Here is a 17,618-nt window from a genome sequence, read left to right as displayed (position 1 = left end):
GTGACTGTCTCTTTTGGTAAAAAAAAAAAATATATATATATACGTGCGGCGCAGGGCAACAGAATTACTAAAATTCGTATATAGTAAACATCGATATAATTCGTTCATCAACATCCCGGCCCCCCTGAAACATGGATCCTGAAGAGGGGACTATATTATGCCAGCGAGTTCTCTTTTCAGTTGCTATCTATAGCCTTACAGAGCGCACGAGTCCATCTGGTCCAGGATACTTTTCAACAACGCGTTCTAAAAGCCAAACGGCTGTTGGCTGATTCGAATCCTTGACCAGTATCAGGTTCTCTGCAGATATATTGGGGATATATATCCCCAATGTGGTGAATGGTATGGTATACCTCGTCCATTTGATTCCATCGTTAGCCAAGGACTGTGCAACCAAAGACTCTAGAATAACAAGATGCGTAACGCCATACGATTTTTTGGCACACGATTTTTTCGGCGTGGCTCTAGAGGTGGCTCCAGGCTCTCTCGAATTTTTGTTCAAGAGCGAGAGAGCAGAGAGCTCTACAGCGAACAGCTCTTTTCTAGGCATACAGTGTTAGCAGACAACTGTATGTGTGCACACGTATGCTCATGCATTGTAAATTTGACAAAATATGCCCTTCACCTTAGAAATTCTGAGACTTTAAAATCTTAGATTTAAAATCTATATTATTTTTGATCAATTGGCAACATGTGAAAAATTCTTGTTTTGCATTGCCTTAACGTTATTATTATTTAAATATAGCTTAGAAATAGTAATAGCCGAATCATAATATCACAAAATAAATTTTAAAAATGACTTTATAGTAGAATATTTGTTATTAGAGTATTCAGCGTGCAATAAGCAGTTTTCATAATTTTATTTATTTATAAATTTTTATTTTCTACTACGTATTATTTTTATGAAATATTTATTTCTCAATGCAATGACTACCTTTTTTCCATACTCTAATTATAATAATTTCCTTTTTATATGGTTTAATTATTTAGTATATTTATTAAGTCATATGACTTAATATGATGGATGTAAATGATCCATTTTTATTATTTAAAACGCGCATTATATTTAGTTGTTTTCAGTTTCAGTTTTTTTTTTTTTGTTATATTCCAATTTGATATTTTTAAAATGCGCGCAATTATATCATATTGCTACGAAATTGGCCAAAACTCCCCAAATATGTAAATTCGTTTCTTCGATCAGAATTGAAATTTCGGACCGAAAATCGTCTTCTAGCAAAACAACGCACACACACATATACACGTTCTCGTCTATTGTTTTTACTCACACAAGAAAGCAAATTCTATTTTTAGATTTCTTACGCTCTCAACGTAAGCGAGCGGACAGAGAGCAATTTTGGCCGTCACCAAAAAAGTGGCTGCATAGTGCTAAACCAAAGACACTAGAATAACAAGATGCGTAACGGCCATACATTCGTTTGGCACTATGCAGCCACTTTTTTGGTAAAGGCCAAATTTGCTCTCTTTCCGCTCGCTCACGCTGAGAGCGTAAGAAATCTAATAATAGAATTTGCTTGCTTGTGTGTGTTGTGCTAGAAGACGATTTTCGGGCCGAAATCAATTCTGATCGAAGAAACGAATTTACATATTTGGAGTTGTGGCCAATTTCGTAGCAATATCATGAAATAAAATAAAAATTCCCTGACTATTATAATTTTAAAGTTTTTAAATTCGTTTGTTAAAATCGCCGCTCGAATTAGCTACCGTTTACATATTTATATTTTATTTTTATTTTATTTATATTATAAATAAATAAATATGAAATAAATATTTCATAAAAATAATAATTATTTTTTAATTTCATAAAAAAATATTAATTTTATTCATAAATAATAAAAATAATATTTCATAATAATAATTCATAAAAAATAATAATACGTAGTAGAAAATAAAAATTAATAAAATAAATACAAATATGAAAATAGTTCGTTGCAAAAGTCATATCGTCAGGCACGAAGTGCGGACACAAGCACTCAACAATCATTGCCTTATTAATTTTTCTCACGCCGCAAGCTGAATACCCTAATGACAAGTATTCTAATATAAAGTCATTTTCGAAATTTATTTTGTGATGTACATAGATTCGTCTATTACTATTTCTAAGCTTTATTTAAATAATAATAACGTTGAGGCAATGCAAAACAAGAATTTTTCGCATGGTGCCAATTGATAAAAAATAATATAGATTTAAAGTCAACGAACTTCTAAGGTGAAGGGCATATTTTGTCAAATTTACAATGCATGAGCACACGTATGCACACATACAGTTGTATGCTATCACTGTATGCGTAGAAAAGAGCTGTTTGCTGTAGCGCTCTCCGCTCTTTCTCTCTCGAACAAAAACTCAAGAGAGCCTGGAGCCACCTCTAGAGCCACGGCCAAAAAATCGCGTGCCAAAAATTTGTATGGCCGTTACGCATCTTGTTATTCTAGTGTCTTTGGCTAAACCAATGTATGGCCGTTACGCATCTTGTTATTGTAGTGCCTTTGGTGCAACGGTTTATAGTGTATGGTGCTGCGACTGGAAAAGGTGATGCATTATATCAAAAAAGCGTTTTGCACCCACAAAATGTGTGCCATTGTGAAAAACATTTTATGCAGTCGTGGACCAGATTTCTTATTTGATTGCTGCGACAAAGATCGAATATTTTTGCGGTACAATGACAAACAGTGCAGAAACACCTGGATGTGTGTTTGCCCAGTTTTCATGCGATGTTACTTTGGCAGCAAAATAGGATGTTTGACATCTGACGGTAGCTGCGTATTTCCTAATCTGTCTCCCACTCTTAAAATGCCGTCCTTGCATACAATCGGAGAAAATTTAAGAAGTTGGGAACGGCTTCGAAACTGCTTGTTATCCAATAATTAGTTACGATCCTCATTATAGCAACCCTATGCCTATCGAAGACAAACGATGCTAGTGCTGTGTGACCAAAGCCAAATTTTTCAATTTCCTTGTCCGCGATTTTCTGAAAGGGAAGAACAGAACCACAATGGGCTTGTCCACCAAAGGTCAAAATTGAGCATTTCAGTTGCGAGCATGCCCGGGTTTTCCTTGGTGTTGATATGATGCCATGAATTGCCCATGAATAGCATCGAGAATTTCTGATGTTCTATGTGCTACAAACGTTTTAATTTCGATGGTTGATGTGATACCCAAGGTAGAACCATTGATTGGTCGTACCAAGCGTGAATTTCAATCTTCTCATGCTGCAAGGAAAACCAAGCCGCAATCGAAACACCGCATAGTTCGAGGCGCTGTAGCGATGAGTGAAACGGATAGAGTGCCATCTTCATACACTTCTCGACTGTAGACGACCGCAGAATATGCTTTGATGGATGCATCCGAAAATCCGTGTACTTCAATGTGTTCCTGTTTGTTGTGGCATTTGTTCCACCATTCAGCGAGTTTTTGTGGAAGTGGATTATGCCAGCCAAGATCGACCATATTTCTTGAAAAAGTATGCCAAGTGGGTCAAAGATGCGTCACCACGTCAGAAAGCACTTGCTGTTTTGTGCTTTTCGCATTTGATGTGAGGCAAACTAAGTAGTATATAGTGTCATATTCTCGATACCAATGAATACCAAGAATCTTTGCTGACGAAGCATTATTTGCCTTGGCCGTCCTAATTAGTTTTCCGTGCAATCATCAGTTTATGATGTATCAGTTTATGTCGATCTTCTTCGGTGTATGTTCTAGTGAGTACGTCATCTATGTAAAACTCCTCCTTAAGTATACTTGCATCTGTAGAAAACTCGGGTTGATGGTCGTGAGCTAGCTGATCCAGTACCCTTACTGCTAAGAAGGGTGCGCTAGATCTTCCGTATGTTATAGTAGACAGTTAGTAGAGTTCGATAGGCAAGTGTTTATCATATGATACGTAATGATTGTCGGCCACCCAGATTTATCTATACATTTTAACAATATCTGCATTGTATATTCTGAAACGTATACAAATGGTAAACAAATTTCTCAGAATACTGGGGCCCATATGCAGAGCGTCCTTTAGAGAGTGTCCATTTGTGTTCTTAACGAAGCCGTCAAATACTATCCTAAATTTTTGAGTAATCACAGGGCGATGTGGCAAGTAAAAGCTGGGCTTCTGGTCGATTTCCTCGGGCGATAGCCTTCGCATGTGACCAGGATTCAAATAACGTAGAGTGTTCAGAATGTTTCGAGGACGATTGTGGCGGTTAAATAAACTTCTCCAGTATCGTAAGCTAAGTCCGTCATAGAACAAGAATGTTGACCCATATTGCAAACTTTTGAAATATGTTTTGATATTTTTTCATATTTTTATTAGTCTTGAATAATTTAATCAATTAGTCAAAAAACTTTTTACCAAAACTGCCACGCCCACATTTTAATAGCTGAGACGACCTAGCCATGTCCGTCTGTTCGCCTGTATAAACGCGAAGATCTCAGGAACTATAAACGCTGGAAGCTTGATATTAAGCATACAAATCGTAGAGACATAGACGCGGCGCAAGTTTGTTGACCCATTGTGCCCACAAACCGCTCATAACAGCCACCCTTTCGAAAAATGTTTATTTTTTGTTGTGTTATAATTTGTTTTACGAATTCTCGCCAATTTGTGTCTTTGAATTTGAATTCGTGTCAAAGAAAACTTGAGAGTTCTTGTTTCCACTCCGACCAGATGTTTAACGGGTATCTGTTAGTCGAAGAACTCGTTATCTCTTTTAATTATTCTTTATATTATCGTTGCATTTTTAACATTAAAATTATAAAGTGACACTAGTTAACAGTGAGGGTAGAAAAAATCGTATATAATTCCTTTTAACATAACAATTTTAAACATAACTTTACACAATATTTACGATTTATCAGGCAATCAAATTCGAATTCAATTTATAATCAACTAAAACAATAAACGGCATTAAAATACAGAGAAATGAATATCAGTAAAACCAAAAACGAATTTAAGAAGTCTGGCAATATAGTTGAGGAGAGATTTTTGCGTAAAAGGATTACCTGATTATGTTGATTTTGTTCAGCCATTGCCTTTTCTTTCGCTTGTCTTTTACATTTGTACCTGTGATTTTGGAACCAAATTTTCACCTAAAAATAAAGAGAAATCACAAAACTATACTAAGCAAGCTAATTAAATCTCGCAGAATACGTTCCTGTTAAATTGTTGGTATTATTTGTGAACCCTTTTTCTATCATTAGTCTGCATAAACTTTTCTGGAGTAAAAGTGTAAACTTTTCCTTCGTTGAAAATTTAACATGCAGAAGGAAGCATTTCCAACCCGATAAAGTGTTTATATTCTCGATAACTATCAGTAGCCGGCCGAGACGATCTAACAATGTCCGTCCGTTTTTCCATCTGCCTGTCCGTATAAACGTATTGATCTTGGAAACCTTACAAGCTAGAAATTTTAGATAAAGCTCTCCAAACTGTCATTCCCACATATTTGGATTTTGCTTTATTAGCTTAGCTTAGCTTCAGTATAAATTATAGCTTTATTATAAATTGGCAAGACAAACATTAAGAGAGAATGCTATAGTCGAGTTCCCCGACTATCATATAACCGTTACATAGCTACTGGAAATGCAAACGAGAAATTTTATCATTTTTCTGGGATATCGACAAATAAATCACTTCAAATTGTTCAAAAGTGTGGGTGTGACCGTTTTGTGCGGTTTGTAGGTGTAAGGAGGGTCGGGGCCAAAGTGTTTTTTGTATACCAATAGAAATTGGCAAGACAAACAATAAAACAATGAGCAATCAAAACATTTTTCCATGGTGTGGGCGTGGCAGTTTTGGGTGGTTTGTGGGCGTTAGAATGGGTGTGACAAAAAGTTTTTTGGAAAATCGATAGAAATTTAAAAGACTAATAAAAATATTACAAAAATTCAAATATTTTTCAAAAGTGTGGGTGTGGGAACATCAATCGTCTCTGGAATCTGTATGAGAAATCTTTCCTGAGATCCCGACGTTCATATGGACGGACAGATAGACGGACAGTCGGACATGGGCAGATCAACTAGGTTAGTGATCAACAATCCTGATCAACAACATATATTTCTGGAAACGCTTCACTCTACCTGTTACAGTTAACGAAAGCGAAAAGTGTATATTAGGCTTTTACTCTAAAAGTATCGTGTATTAAAAGTACATTGATGGTACAAAATTACTTATTTTAATACCTCTATTGGACAAAACCAGTTGCTTGCCCTTTTTAAAACGCCAAACCGGATTATTGGCTAGTCAAGTAAATATAAAAAAATTTCATATTATTTCCATATTTCCAATTTGCGTATTTCCAATCAATTTCACTAAAATTTTGAATAACCTTTTAGCAAGAATAAATGAAATGTAATATTTATCCTGGTTTTCTCCTTTTGCCACAAATCCTTTCGGTATGAAATCGGTTTTTATCTGGTAGGTGATAAAACTATTATTGCCTCAGATCCTATTAGCTCAATACTGACAGAAGATCTTTATGCAGAAAGATTTGCTAACTGGTAATAAGTCACAATAACAAAGATTTTCGGAAAAGAACATGGTTACCAGTCGTTATTCAGCGTCGCCGAATAAATTATTATTGGTTGCAGCAGAACAGTTATAATATATATTCTATAATATTTATATTGAGGGGAAATGTCATTCACGCAAGGATTCTCAATCGCAATTAACACCGCTAAGAAAAAAGAACAATTTTGCAATTTAATGGTGTAACCGTTTTAAAAAAGAATCTAAATATATCATAGCCGTCTTGAGCAGAAGGCAATCTACATTAGGCTGAAAATAGAGGCTAAAAAGGATCAAGATAGATACGATAGGTCATTTAGTGTTTTGGGCCCACGTAAATTCTACAACCAGATCATTATAAGAAAATTGCAGTTCTCAAAAGTCCCGTACTGAAATTTATAGTCATCGGTTCATTGGCAATAAAAATTGGATATAAAATTTCGATAAAAAGTAAAAACTAAAAATAAAAACTGGATCTAGAAATAACGATTTTTAAAAACTTAGCGTGACAGTTGTAAAAAATAGTTTTTCATTGTGCTATCTGCTATCTGTCGAATATTCCTTCCATGAGAGAAACTTGGACTGTCAGATCCTCACCTATAAGAATTGCAAGGGACCTATTATACTTGTTACCGTAGAATTACTCTTTTACTCTGGGTACCTAGAAAAGCGTGTAACGAAGGATACCTTATAAAGTATACGTATTCTATATTCGTATGTAGCAGGGAGAACTAAGTGTTTCCGACCATTAAAAGTATATATACTTTTGATCAGGATCAATAGCCGAGTCGATCTAGACATGTGCGTCTGTCCGTATGAATGTCGAGATCTCAGGAACTAGAAAAGCTAGAAGATTGAGATTCAGCATACAGATTCTAGAGACAAAATGCTATAGTCGAGTTCCCCGACTATCAGATACCCGTTACTCAGCTAGTGGGAATGGGAACGCGAAATTCTATAATTTTTCTGGGATATCGATAGATATTGGTAAATAAAACGAGAAAAAATGGGCATGACTGTTTTGGCGGCATTAGGTCGTAAGAATGGGCGTGGCAAAAAGTTGTTTGGCAAATCTGGCAAAAAAAAAAGTTTTAGGGCGTCAAAGTGGGCGTGGTAAAGTTTTTTTTGGTAAGTTAATAGAAATTTACTAAACTAATAAAAATATGAAAAAATATCAAAACAAGTGTGGCCGTGGCAGTTCTGGGCGGTTGGTTGACGTTAGAGCGGGCGAGGCAAGATGAATCAACAAACTTGCGCTGCGTCTACGTTTCATGAAAGTGTATGCTTCATCTGAACTATCTAGCTTCTATAGTTCCTGTTACACACTTTTCAACGAATCTAGATAACCCTTTTATTCTACGAGTAACGGGTATAAGAAAAAAAGATTTGCAAGCTTATCTAGAAGTCGCAAAGAATCTATTTTAGAAATTCAAGCCTTTTGGTGAATTTTATATTTACAACTTGGTACAGTCTGTTCTAAAAGTTATAGACCGTAAGGGGAATATATTTGTTACACTTTTTAAGTTGACTTTTTCTTTCAATTAATTTATTTGTCTAAATACTTATGACACTACTAATTTGTAAAAAAGTAATTTTTCTAAAATCAACAATCAGTTCAATTAAGTAATCAATATGTTTAAATTAATTAATTTAACTACGATAGTCTACTTATTTACTAAAATTAGTAAACAGTTTTCCTTCAAATAAACAAAAAGTTACAAACAAATATATTGAATATTTTCCTAACTTAAATACTTATGCCCACCATTCTTGATCAAAATCAACATCCTAGTCCGTCCGTTTCTACGAAAACTAGCCTCCTACTTTTAAAACTTTCAAAATGAACATTCGGGAAATTAAAGCAAGTTATAGATAAAAAATCGTAGTTTCGCTGTATTTCATTATTTAAATAAGTGTTCTTTTTCGGTAAAGATAAAATTTTTTTAAATATAATTTGATCAAATTCGTATTACTGAATGGGTAATAATAATAAGGTTCGATTTGTTGAGCAAGCTTTATTTCTTGTCAAATCTTTAATGTTTTTCATAGATTTAATAAATGAATGAAAACTCGAACAGTTTTATAACTAAGGTACTTTACTACCTTTACATAAACACAATACCCATGCCAATTACTTAGGAAGAGCATGCTCAAACAATGGCTAGTTTTAGGGGTGTGTTTCATTGTCCCTTAATGCAGTTTTATCTTTCAAAAACAGAGACTGTTGGGAATACACATATTTTGTTTGCTTTATTCAGGGGTAATAAAAATCTATGCTTATGTGGGTATTCATTGAAGAAAATTTCCGCAAAATACCTCGGAAGGGTGACAACACAATTCAAATGTTTTTATTGTTATAACACGTCGCATCTTGAACCTTTTGTGCAGACCGCAAAAGTAATTGCTTAACCTAATGACAATTATGTGTTAAGTGGTGGGCATTGTTTGTATCACACCCTAACGTCTCTGGGGTATCTTTATACTCGGATGCCTACTATTGCACTATATTTTAAAAATTAGGTAAAGAAATTAAGCAAATGAAAGGCTAGTGATCCTAATCAAGAATATATGCCTAAAAATGCAATTACCAGTTAGCGAAAATAATTTGTATGATAATTAAAATAAAATCGAATCATACACAATTTAATATTTTAGATCCTTTATTAACAATACAATTAATATAGGTGTCAATAGCATCCATAAGGCATAATTGAAGTAATGCACTAATCCAGCGGTGGCTTTTTATAAATTCTTTAATAACATATATTAATATATTGCACACATAATTATTAAAACTTTTTCTTTTTATTTGTGAAATAATTTAAATAAATTAAAGAAATCCTTTGCTTTTCTGCGCTCTTGTGGTACATTTAACAGCTCGCTTGCAAGTTTCAATTTTGTGTTTTTGTTCAGTGGTCCGAATAGAAACATGAGAGAATGCTATAGTCAAGTTCCCCGACTATCAGATACCCGTTACTCAGCTAGTATGAATGCGATCGCGAAATTTCATATTTTTTCTGGGATATCGATAGATATTGGTAAATAAAATGAGAAAAAATTAAAAAAATTTTCAAAAGTGTGGGCGTGACCGGTGTGGCGGCTTTACGGCGTTAGAGTGGGCGTGGCAAAAAGTTTTTTGGGAAATCGATAGAAATTTAAACAATTAATAAAACTATCGAAAAGTTTTTCAAAAATGTTTTATAAAAAGTGTGAGCGTGGCAGCATTGCGATGCGTCCGTGTCTCTAGAATCTGTATGCTGAATCTCCTGAGATCTCAACGTTCATACGGACAGACGGACATGGCCAGATTGACTCGGTTATTTATCCTGATTAGGAGTATATATACTTAATATATTCGGAAACGCTTCCTTCTGCGTGTTACATACTTTTCAACTATATTCAACTATACTTTTCAACTTTACTCTACTACTAACGAATATAAAAATATGGAAACTAATGATTTCTGATTTACGGGTTTAAAGCCAAAAATCACTTGTTGGTTGTGTTTGATGTCCTAGCTCAGGGACCGAATCTTAAATACTGTTGTGCTTGCCTAGGCAAGATGAAATCGTCGGTCCAAGCGAATTCCTTGTTTTCGCAGCGAAAACTATCTGAGGCTAAATAATTTTATTGCTGGCTTAAATTGGTCCGATCTTTACTCCTACCACATTATGGCGGATGCCATAAATTATTTTTATACCGCAATTAAGCTATTTTGTAACTCATGTGTTCTGATGTACTGTCCGTCAATAACTAACAAACCTTTTTGGTTTAATAAAGAGTTGACACACCTAAGAAATGTCCAGAAAAATGTCCACATTTTTAAATAATTTAAAAATACCGGTACTCAGTCAATCCTTTCTAAATATTTAAGTGCTCGGTTAAATTGTACCGTGCTTAATTCTCAGTGTTACAAGAACTATTTAAACCGTTACCATTTACTAACCGTTACTATTAACCAAGTTTTATTTACCAGCCTTACTCTTACTCTTGCACTCTTATCAAAAGCTCGCTGCTTAACGATATTTAGCGAGTTAGGCCTGCCTATTGGATGCAAGCAACACCAGTGGAATCCCTCCAGGTCAATTATATCACCTTGCCAGAACGCTTTTATGAAAGGCAGATCAATAAACCTTTGGGAGCTTACTTCTTTCGTAATACAGGGCTTCAAAAATAATCTTCAAACAGATGTCATCTACACTGACTGATTCTGTTAATAATTCTTTCTAGTAAGGAAAATTAGTTCACTAGGTTTCAATATTAATCTTCTGCTGTGTATGTTCAAAGTAGCACTCCCAAATTATCAACAGCTGTCAACACACTTCATTGTCAGATCCAACATTTGATCTCAGATAGAATATCGGCAGTCGAGTACTCGGCGCGCCAGGCGACTCACCCACCGCGCATCAAGCAGACACGAATATTTATTTATCATCTTGTATCTAGTTCGTATAATAAACAAGCGATTAATATTAAAGCTTTGTTAATATCTTAATATCTTCTAATATCTAATATCTTAATATCTTCTAAATTTGATTTTAAGTTATATGATTAGCAAGATGGGTCCTTTTAAAAACTATCTTTTTGTAATTTCCGAGTAACATCCGGTCTCACAAGGGAGCCGACCTTCCCGTAGTAATTAAACATTCGCGTGTAATTATGTATACAGACGATGTTAAATTATGCATCCAGTGAAAGGAAATTTCTTGCCGTTTGGACTTACAATCCGATCTAGATAGCTTTTAAATATGGTGTCTTTATACCGTACAATGCGGACACCATCAAAACACTGGGTATGTACTGGTTGCCCAAGCAAGATTGCTTCACTTATAAATTACAAGCAAATACTCCAGCCGGTATAACAAAACGGGAAATCCTATCGACCATAGCACGTTTATTTGATCCTCTTGGATTAATCGCTCCAGTTGTAATTTCAGCAAAGATTATATTGAAAGAAATTACACTAGCGAAGCAATATCGCGAGGACGGATCGAGTACATCACTGGATTGGGATGAGCCAGTTCCCAACACCATTGCCGTCAAATGGCAACAATTTCGACAGCAACTAATGAATGTTAACACGATCAAAATACCACGCAGCGTCAAATTTACGCCACAATTTAGTAGTGAGATACAACTGCACACCTTTTGCCATGGATCCTCCAGTGCTTACGCAGCAGCAGTGTATGCACGCATCCAACAGTCTGATGGGACTTTCTATACAACTCTCATCGTCGCAAAATCAAAAATTTCGCCAACCAAGCCGTTAACAATACCGCGCACTGAGCTATGCGGTGCAGTATTAGCTACCAAACTCACTAAATGGGTGCTGGAGAATAACCGATGCACACATATCTACCTTTTACTGGACCGATGCTACCATTGTTCTGCACTGCACTATGGGAAGAACCTAAATGGCTCCACGTGTAAAGTTATGACCTTTTGTCGTGTCTACACAATGCATGCGAATTACACTCTAATTTGGTGTTCTTTGGACCATAAACTTGCATTTTCATTTTCATTTCGCTAGTCCGTCCGATTCTAGATTATGGATAACCTGTATGGACAATAGGCAGTTCGCTAGGACTGCATTGAATCGGAAAAACTTCTTACTGTTTACCTTGCGGCGCCCAAATTGGGATGCACGCCTTATATTCTCCTTAACCCAGAAGACTACCTTCAATTAATTTAACTTCCCTAGCTAACCGTAGAACGATGATTTGAACAGTCTTTATTTGTAAGCTTATTCGTGGTGGAGTTAATAGTCCCTGGCTGTGCTAGTCCACTTAACTTCTCTGTCTATGAGTTACATGACCCCAACAGAGTATTATGTTTTGACTTTAATAAACTTTATACAATTATCTGTAATCCTGACTCTCTGCCGCTAACTAAATAGATCTTACTAATTTTTATATTATTCATAGCTGGAGTAAAACATAGTGGTGCACAAATATTGTGCATTTTCAAAATGTTTACCTTTTCAGTCTAAATACAGTCTCTCCTAAGCCATTACAGTTTTTCAAAATTTGGATCCTGTTATTTCTTCTTGGTGTTGCATAAGTTTTGTGTAATGTTTAACTCACCTGCGTTGGGGTTAAGTGAATAAGACTAGCCAAGTGTTCTCGTTCTGGTGCTGAAAGATATCTCTGCTGCTTAAATCTTCTTTCAAGTTCATACACCTAAAATTGGTTAAACAAAACTAAAATTAATTTCCATTTAAAGGAAGTGACGAATATAAGCCAAGAGCCGGCAATATTCTGAGCATAACACATGTTTATATAGTGGTGTGCAAGCCGTCTCGGCCAAAGTTAAAAATAGACTAACCCAGCGCATATACCACGACAAACTTCATAAAGTGACAGTCATTGGCTGTTTGTGGCAATTTTCCAAAGGAAGCTTACACTCCGTGGAGGTTTCTAAAATATACATGCTTCTCTAACTTGCTAACTTCTATTGACGGTTATACATACATAGATACATACATACATAGTATCTTAACAAATCTAGTATACACTTTAACTTTAAGAGTAATGGATATACTTATGGTCAGATTGGTCAGAATATTGCTATCTGAATATGTCCGCCTGACTGTTCATTTCGAGATGAAATCGAGCTCAACATCGATAATTTTAGACTCGGGGTTTAGTTCGAAAAGAGAGTTGTGAGGGGGAACTAAGAAATAAGAGAGAGAAAAATGGCAACAAGATCTTTTCTCGAAATTATCGGAAAGCAATCGATGTTTGATTCGATGTGTGTCGATTAAATTTTTTGCTGATCTTTTTGTCCAAAAAGTTAAGTTAAATGCATTGTAAAAAACGCGACGAACAATAAGACCTTCTTTTTATTAAGTTCGAACTAGAAAAAACTCTTATTAACAACTGTAGCCTATTACAGTGGCGTACACCATTCATTATACCATTCCAATTTTATTATATTTATTAAATTTGTTACATATACCAAACAGTCCAAATAAATGAAAACTTTTGCCTTGTCCCGTTACTCAACTTTCAGGAGTCCTGGGAATATGTTTTAAAGTTTTATTTATTTATTGGTACGTTGTAGACAAAAGTTTTAAACTTATGTTACAATAGATATCGGTCATAGCTGCTGGGGCTTTCGGTCGAACTTCTTTAATATTTATTTAACTCACAACATTACTTACAATTATTTACAATATATTTGCAGATTTGCTTATTGTACTATGAAGGAATATTTACAGATTTGTTGCTCTATTTAGAAATTTAAGTAAATGTTTGATATTTCCAGATGTGGGGATTTTTAAATTGTCTGTTGATTGATCTATTAAGTTGATTGATCTATTTGTTTGGAGAGCGATGCAATCGTCTAGGATGTGGGGAATTGACATGCGGGTATGCTCCGGTAGTCGAATTCGTAAGAATTTTACGATTTCGATTTGAAATCGCAAAATCGGTGCTATGGTTTTCGAATGCGTAACATTTTTTTGATATGTTAAATGGACACTTTTGTCTGGCCGAAATAAAATATAAATGATTTTTTTTTATATAAATCAGAATTTATTTACTCAATAGTCTATTGATGTTTATTCCACACAACCAGAACCTGAGGACCAGACCTTTCTGACCACCTCAGAACATTTTGCCATCGGCAACAAATATTTTCAGTTTGGCAAGAGGTCGATAAGTACGTCGCCAAAAGTTATCGCGAAGGTTGCCATACTGTTGGTGAAACGAAAAATCCAGGTAAAAATAATTGTAAATTATCAAAGAATTCAATTTTTAATTTAAAGGAGGGACAAAAGTGTTGTTCGTAAACCATTATTTTTAATTTAATTACTTAAATGGTCCAAGTGCAGTGAAAAAGTAATTCCGGGCATCAAAATTAAAATTATAAAAAAGGTGTCAGTTCTGTTTTTGGAAAACTGCAATTTTTGCATTTTTGGGACTCCAATCGGTTCATGTCAAAAGCGAAATGGGTTCCTCTTTATACCAAGATCGGTTCTTCTCGATAGCGAAAAAACAATTCGATAAAAATGTCGATGATCATTTGCAACCTGAGAATGCTTCGATCAGAGTAAGATAATCATGTTTCGATCTTTTGAGATCGAAAATAGTCAAATCGAGATCCTTGAGAATGGGGTTTTATCTGTTGGAGCTTACGATATAAATGTTAAGAAATATTATAAAAAAAGAAATGGAGTAAAAGCAAACACATTAGAATATCAAGATATCATACGATTGGTGCTGGCATAGAGCTGGCTGCAAGCTCTCTCGAATTTTTGTTCCAAGGCCAGAGAGCGGAGAGCTCTAAAACCAGCAGCTCTCTTGTACAGAGACAGCCAACCACCACAATTATACCGCACGTCGTGCCTCAAGAAACCAATTTTGAAATAAACAGGTCGCATATTTGTATTTATTTTATAAATATTAATTTTTAACTATTTTATTTATATATATTATATTTTTTAAAATGTATTTCCTTTTCTTTAAAATTGATGTTTTTAATTAAAATTTATATTCATATTTTATAATATTTCCTCTTCCTACTCATCCTACGACTTTAAATTTCTTAATTTTTTCGCACTCGCAATTCCCCTAGCTGAGTACCGGCTACGTGATAGTCGGGGAACATGACCCGATTTCACATTTTAAGTAAAAAAATTAGTTTGCCACGTTACGACCACAAGCCGCTCAAAACTGCCACGCCCAAACTTTTGCTAAATGTTTTGAAATTTTGTCATATTTTTATCAGTTTTGTAAATTTATTTCGATTTGCCAAACAACTTTTTGAAACGACCACTCAAAATGTTGTTTTTTTCATATTTTTATTAGTCTTGTAAATTTTTTTTCAATCTGACAAAAAACTTTTATCCACGCCCACTCTTACTCCCACTACCCGCCCAATACTGCCCCACTCACACTTTTGCAAAATGTTTTGGTATTTTTCCAAATGTTTATTATTCTTGTGAATTTCTATCGATTTTCCAAAAAACTTTTTGCCACGCCCACTCTAACACCCACAAGTCTACCAAATCTGTCACGCCCACTATTCTGAAAAAAGTTTTGATTTTTTTCGTTTTATTGTTTGTCCTAAGCCACGCCTCTTCTAACGCCTTGAACCGTCTAAAACAGTCACGCCCACAATTTTGAAAAAAAAAAATGAGTAACGGGTATCTGACACCCGTTTCTCCCTTGCTTTTTTCTATTTTATTACTGAAATCGAAATTTCCTACACGACATTCCCGCTAGCCAAGCAACTGCTATTCGAGGATATAGCGATTCTCTTGTCATTTTTCTTATATACATATAAGTATATACATATAAGTATATACATATAAATATATACATATAAGTATATACATATAAGTATATAAATATAAGTATATACATATAAGTATATACATATAAGTATATACATACAAGTACATACTTGTAGTTATAGTTTTCACTCAATTTTACTGGAAGTAAAGCAAAACAAAGACCATTTTAAAATGTTGGGAATGTTATAATGAAAAATGTATTTTTTATTTACCATCTACTTGACGACTTGGAGGCTTAAATAAATACAAATAATATTAAGATTTTGTATTTAAATTGAGCAAATACTTGCTTGCCAATGCAGTACGTTTCTTTCTGATGTTTGGCAAGCATACACATACATAAGTATTTGAACAAATAAAAACACACGGATATAAAATCGTATTTAAGGGTACCTTTCAAGAGGTACTCAAATGCAGGCTGTGCAACACAGTTGTACACTTTTTTTAATAAAATGTATTATAAGGGTTAATTTCCTAAAAGCATCAAGTGTCGTTGCATGGCAATCAAACATTTTTGTAATACAAAATGCTCGGACTGTACATTTAAGATTTTAAGTTATTACACTTTTGCAAAAAAAAATACTATCTAATTATTTTAATTTTTTAATGCGAATGATTTGTAAAATTTATTAATCTATATTCCTTTTTTGTTTGTCGGAAATCGAGATTTCAAAAAGTTGGATGCAGTTTTAGAGACTTCTACATGCAAAAAAATGTCCACAAGTGTCAAATTTGAAAACTATCAAAAACTTCCTTGTCAAGGTAAAATGCTGACTTTCTTTTATTTTGAATATTCCAGAGTATCTAGTGATTTCATTTAGAGGTGTGCAACGTAGTAAGTACCTTAACTCAGTTCTAAGGGTACCTGAATGGCGGAATACGTCGGATCGGAGCACTATATAACATAGCTGCCATAGGAATTCCGGAAAATACTTAGATAATACCAACGGCCACAACAGTCACGCAATTTTGTGATCCATCTTTCCACACGTTTGAAAATGTTTTGTTTTCTTTTTTATTTTACTATTTTTCCTGCCAACTTTTATCTCTATGCCAAATATAACTTTAAAATATACACCAGACTGACCCATAAGCATAATTTCTCCCAGCCAATCAACAGCCAATGCCGTTTCTGCAATGACACCATAAGGCATGCTCCAGTAATCGGATTTGTTCTGAATTCGATTTTGGAAAAATCTTTTGATTTCGTTTTAAGGTGGTCTCGGTTTTGCAAAAATGTTTGCTATCGAAATGTTTTCTTTCTTGATGCTCAACAACTGACTTATTTACTTTGCCAAAACCAAACAACGTAAAAATGCCTTTTATATTTGCAATTGCTTGTTTTGAAGCCAGTAGTAACCAGAAATTGCTGTTTGCATTCATCAGAAAACTGCTGTTAAAGCTGTTTTCCAGACAATAGAACTGCCACGTTTTTTTACAGTTTTAATCTTCACATCGCCTCGACTAACTAAGTTATTAAATTAAATATAAATATTTACGAACTACACTTTTCTCTTTTTCTTTCTTTAATAATTTACAAGTATTTTTACCTGCATTTTTCGCTTCAACAACAGTATGGCAACGTTCGGGACAACTTTTGGCGACGTACTTATCGACCCCATGCCAAATTTATAAAATTTGTTGCCGACGGAAAAATTTTGTATGACAAATCTGCGGTGGGGTTTCTGACCTTTTTTTAAAAATAACTAATTGACAGAAGGATCTGGTGGTGGTGTGGTATAAAAAAAGGCATTTATATTTATTTCGGCCAGACAATAGTGTTTGTTTAACATATCAACAAATTT

At 34.6% G+C, this 17,618-nt stretch overlaps 1 protein-coding gene across 10 annotated transcripts in view; it reads right to left on the bottom strand.

The window, feature by feature from the left end:
* LOC27208688 (homeobox protein Nkx-2.1) overlaps positions 1 to 17,618 on the bottom strand; it is a 36,231-nt gene that overhangs the window by 7,345 nt on the left and 11,268 nt on the right. For 8 of the 10 annotated variants that reach the window (XM_039298301.1, XM_039298302.1, XM_039298307.2 and 5 more), the window contains 2 exons: positions 12,599 to 12,694; positions 5,012 to 5,098 (listed from right to left, as the gene is read on the bottom strand). In XM_039298301.1, the coding sequence (XP_039154235.1) occupies positions 5,012 to 5,098; positions 12,599 to 12,694 (183 nt within the window). The remainder of the gene's footprint in view (positions 1 to 5,011; positions 5,099 to 12,598; positions 12,695 to 17,618) is intronic. The other 2 variants (XM_039298303.1, XM_039298304.2) reach the window with 2 other exon arrangements.

Source organism: Drosophila simulans, unplaced genomic scaffold (genome assembly GCF_016746395.2).
Source record: "Drosophila simulans strain w501 unplaced genomic scaffold, Prin_Dsim_3.1 Segkk87_quiver_pilon, whole genome shotgun sequence".
Classification (NCBI taxonomy): Eukaryota; Metazoa; Arthropoda; class Insecta; order Diptera; family Drosophilidae; genus Drosophila; species Drosophila simulans.
Note: the sequence above shows the minus strand (reverse complement) of the source record. Positions and strands in the feature narration are given on the sequence as shown.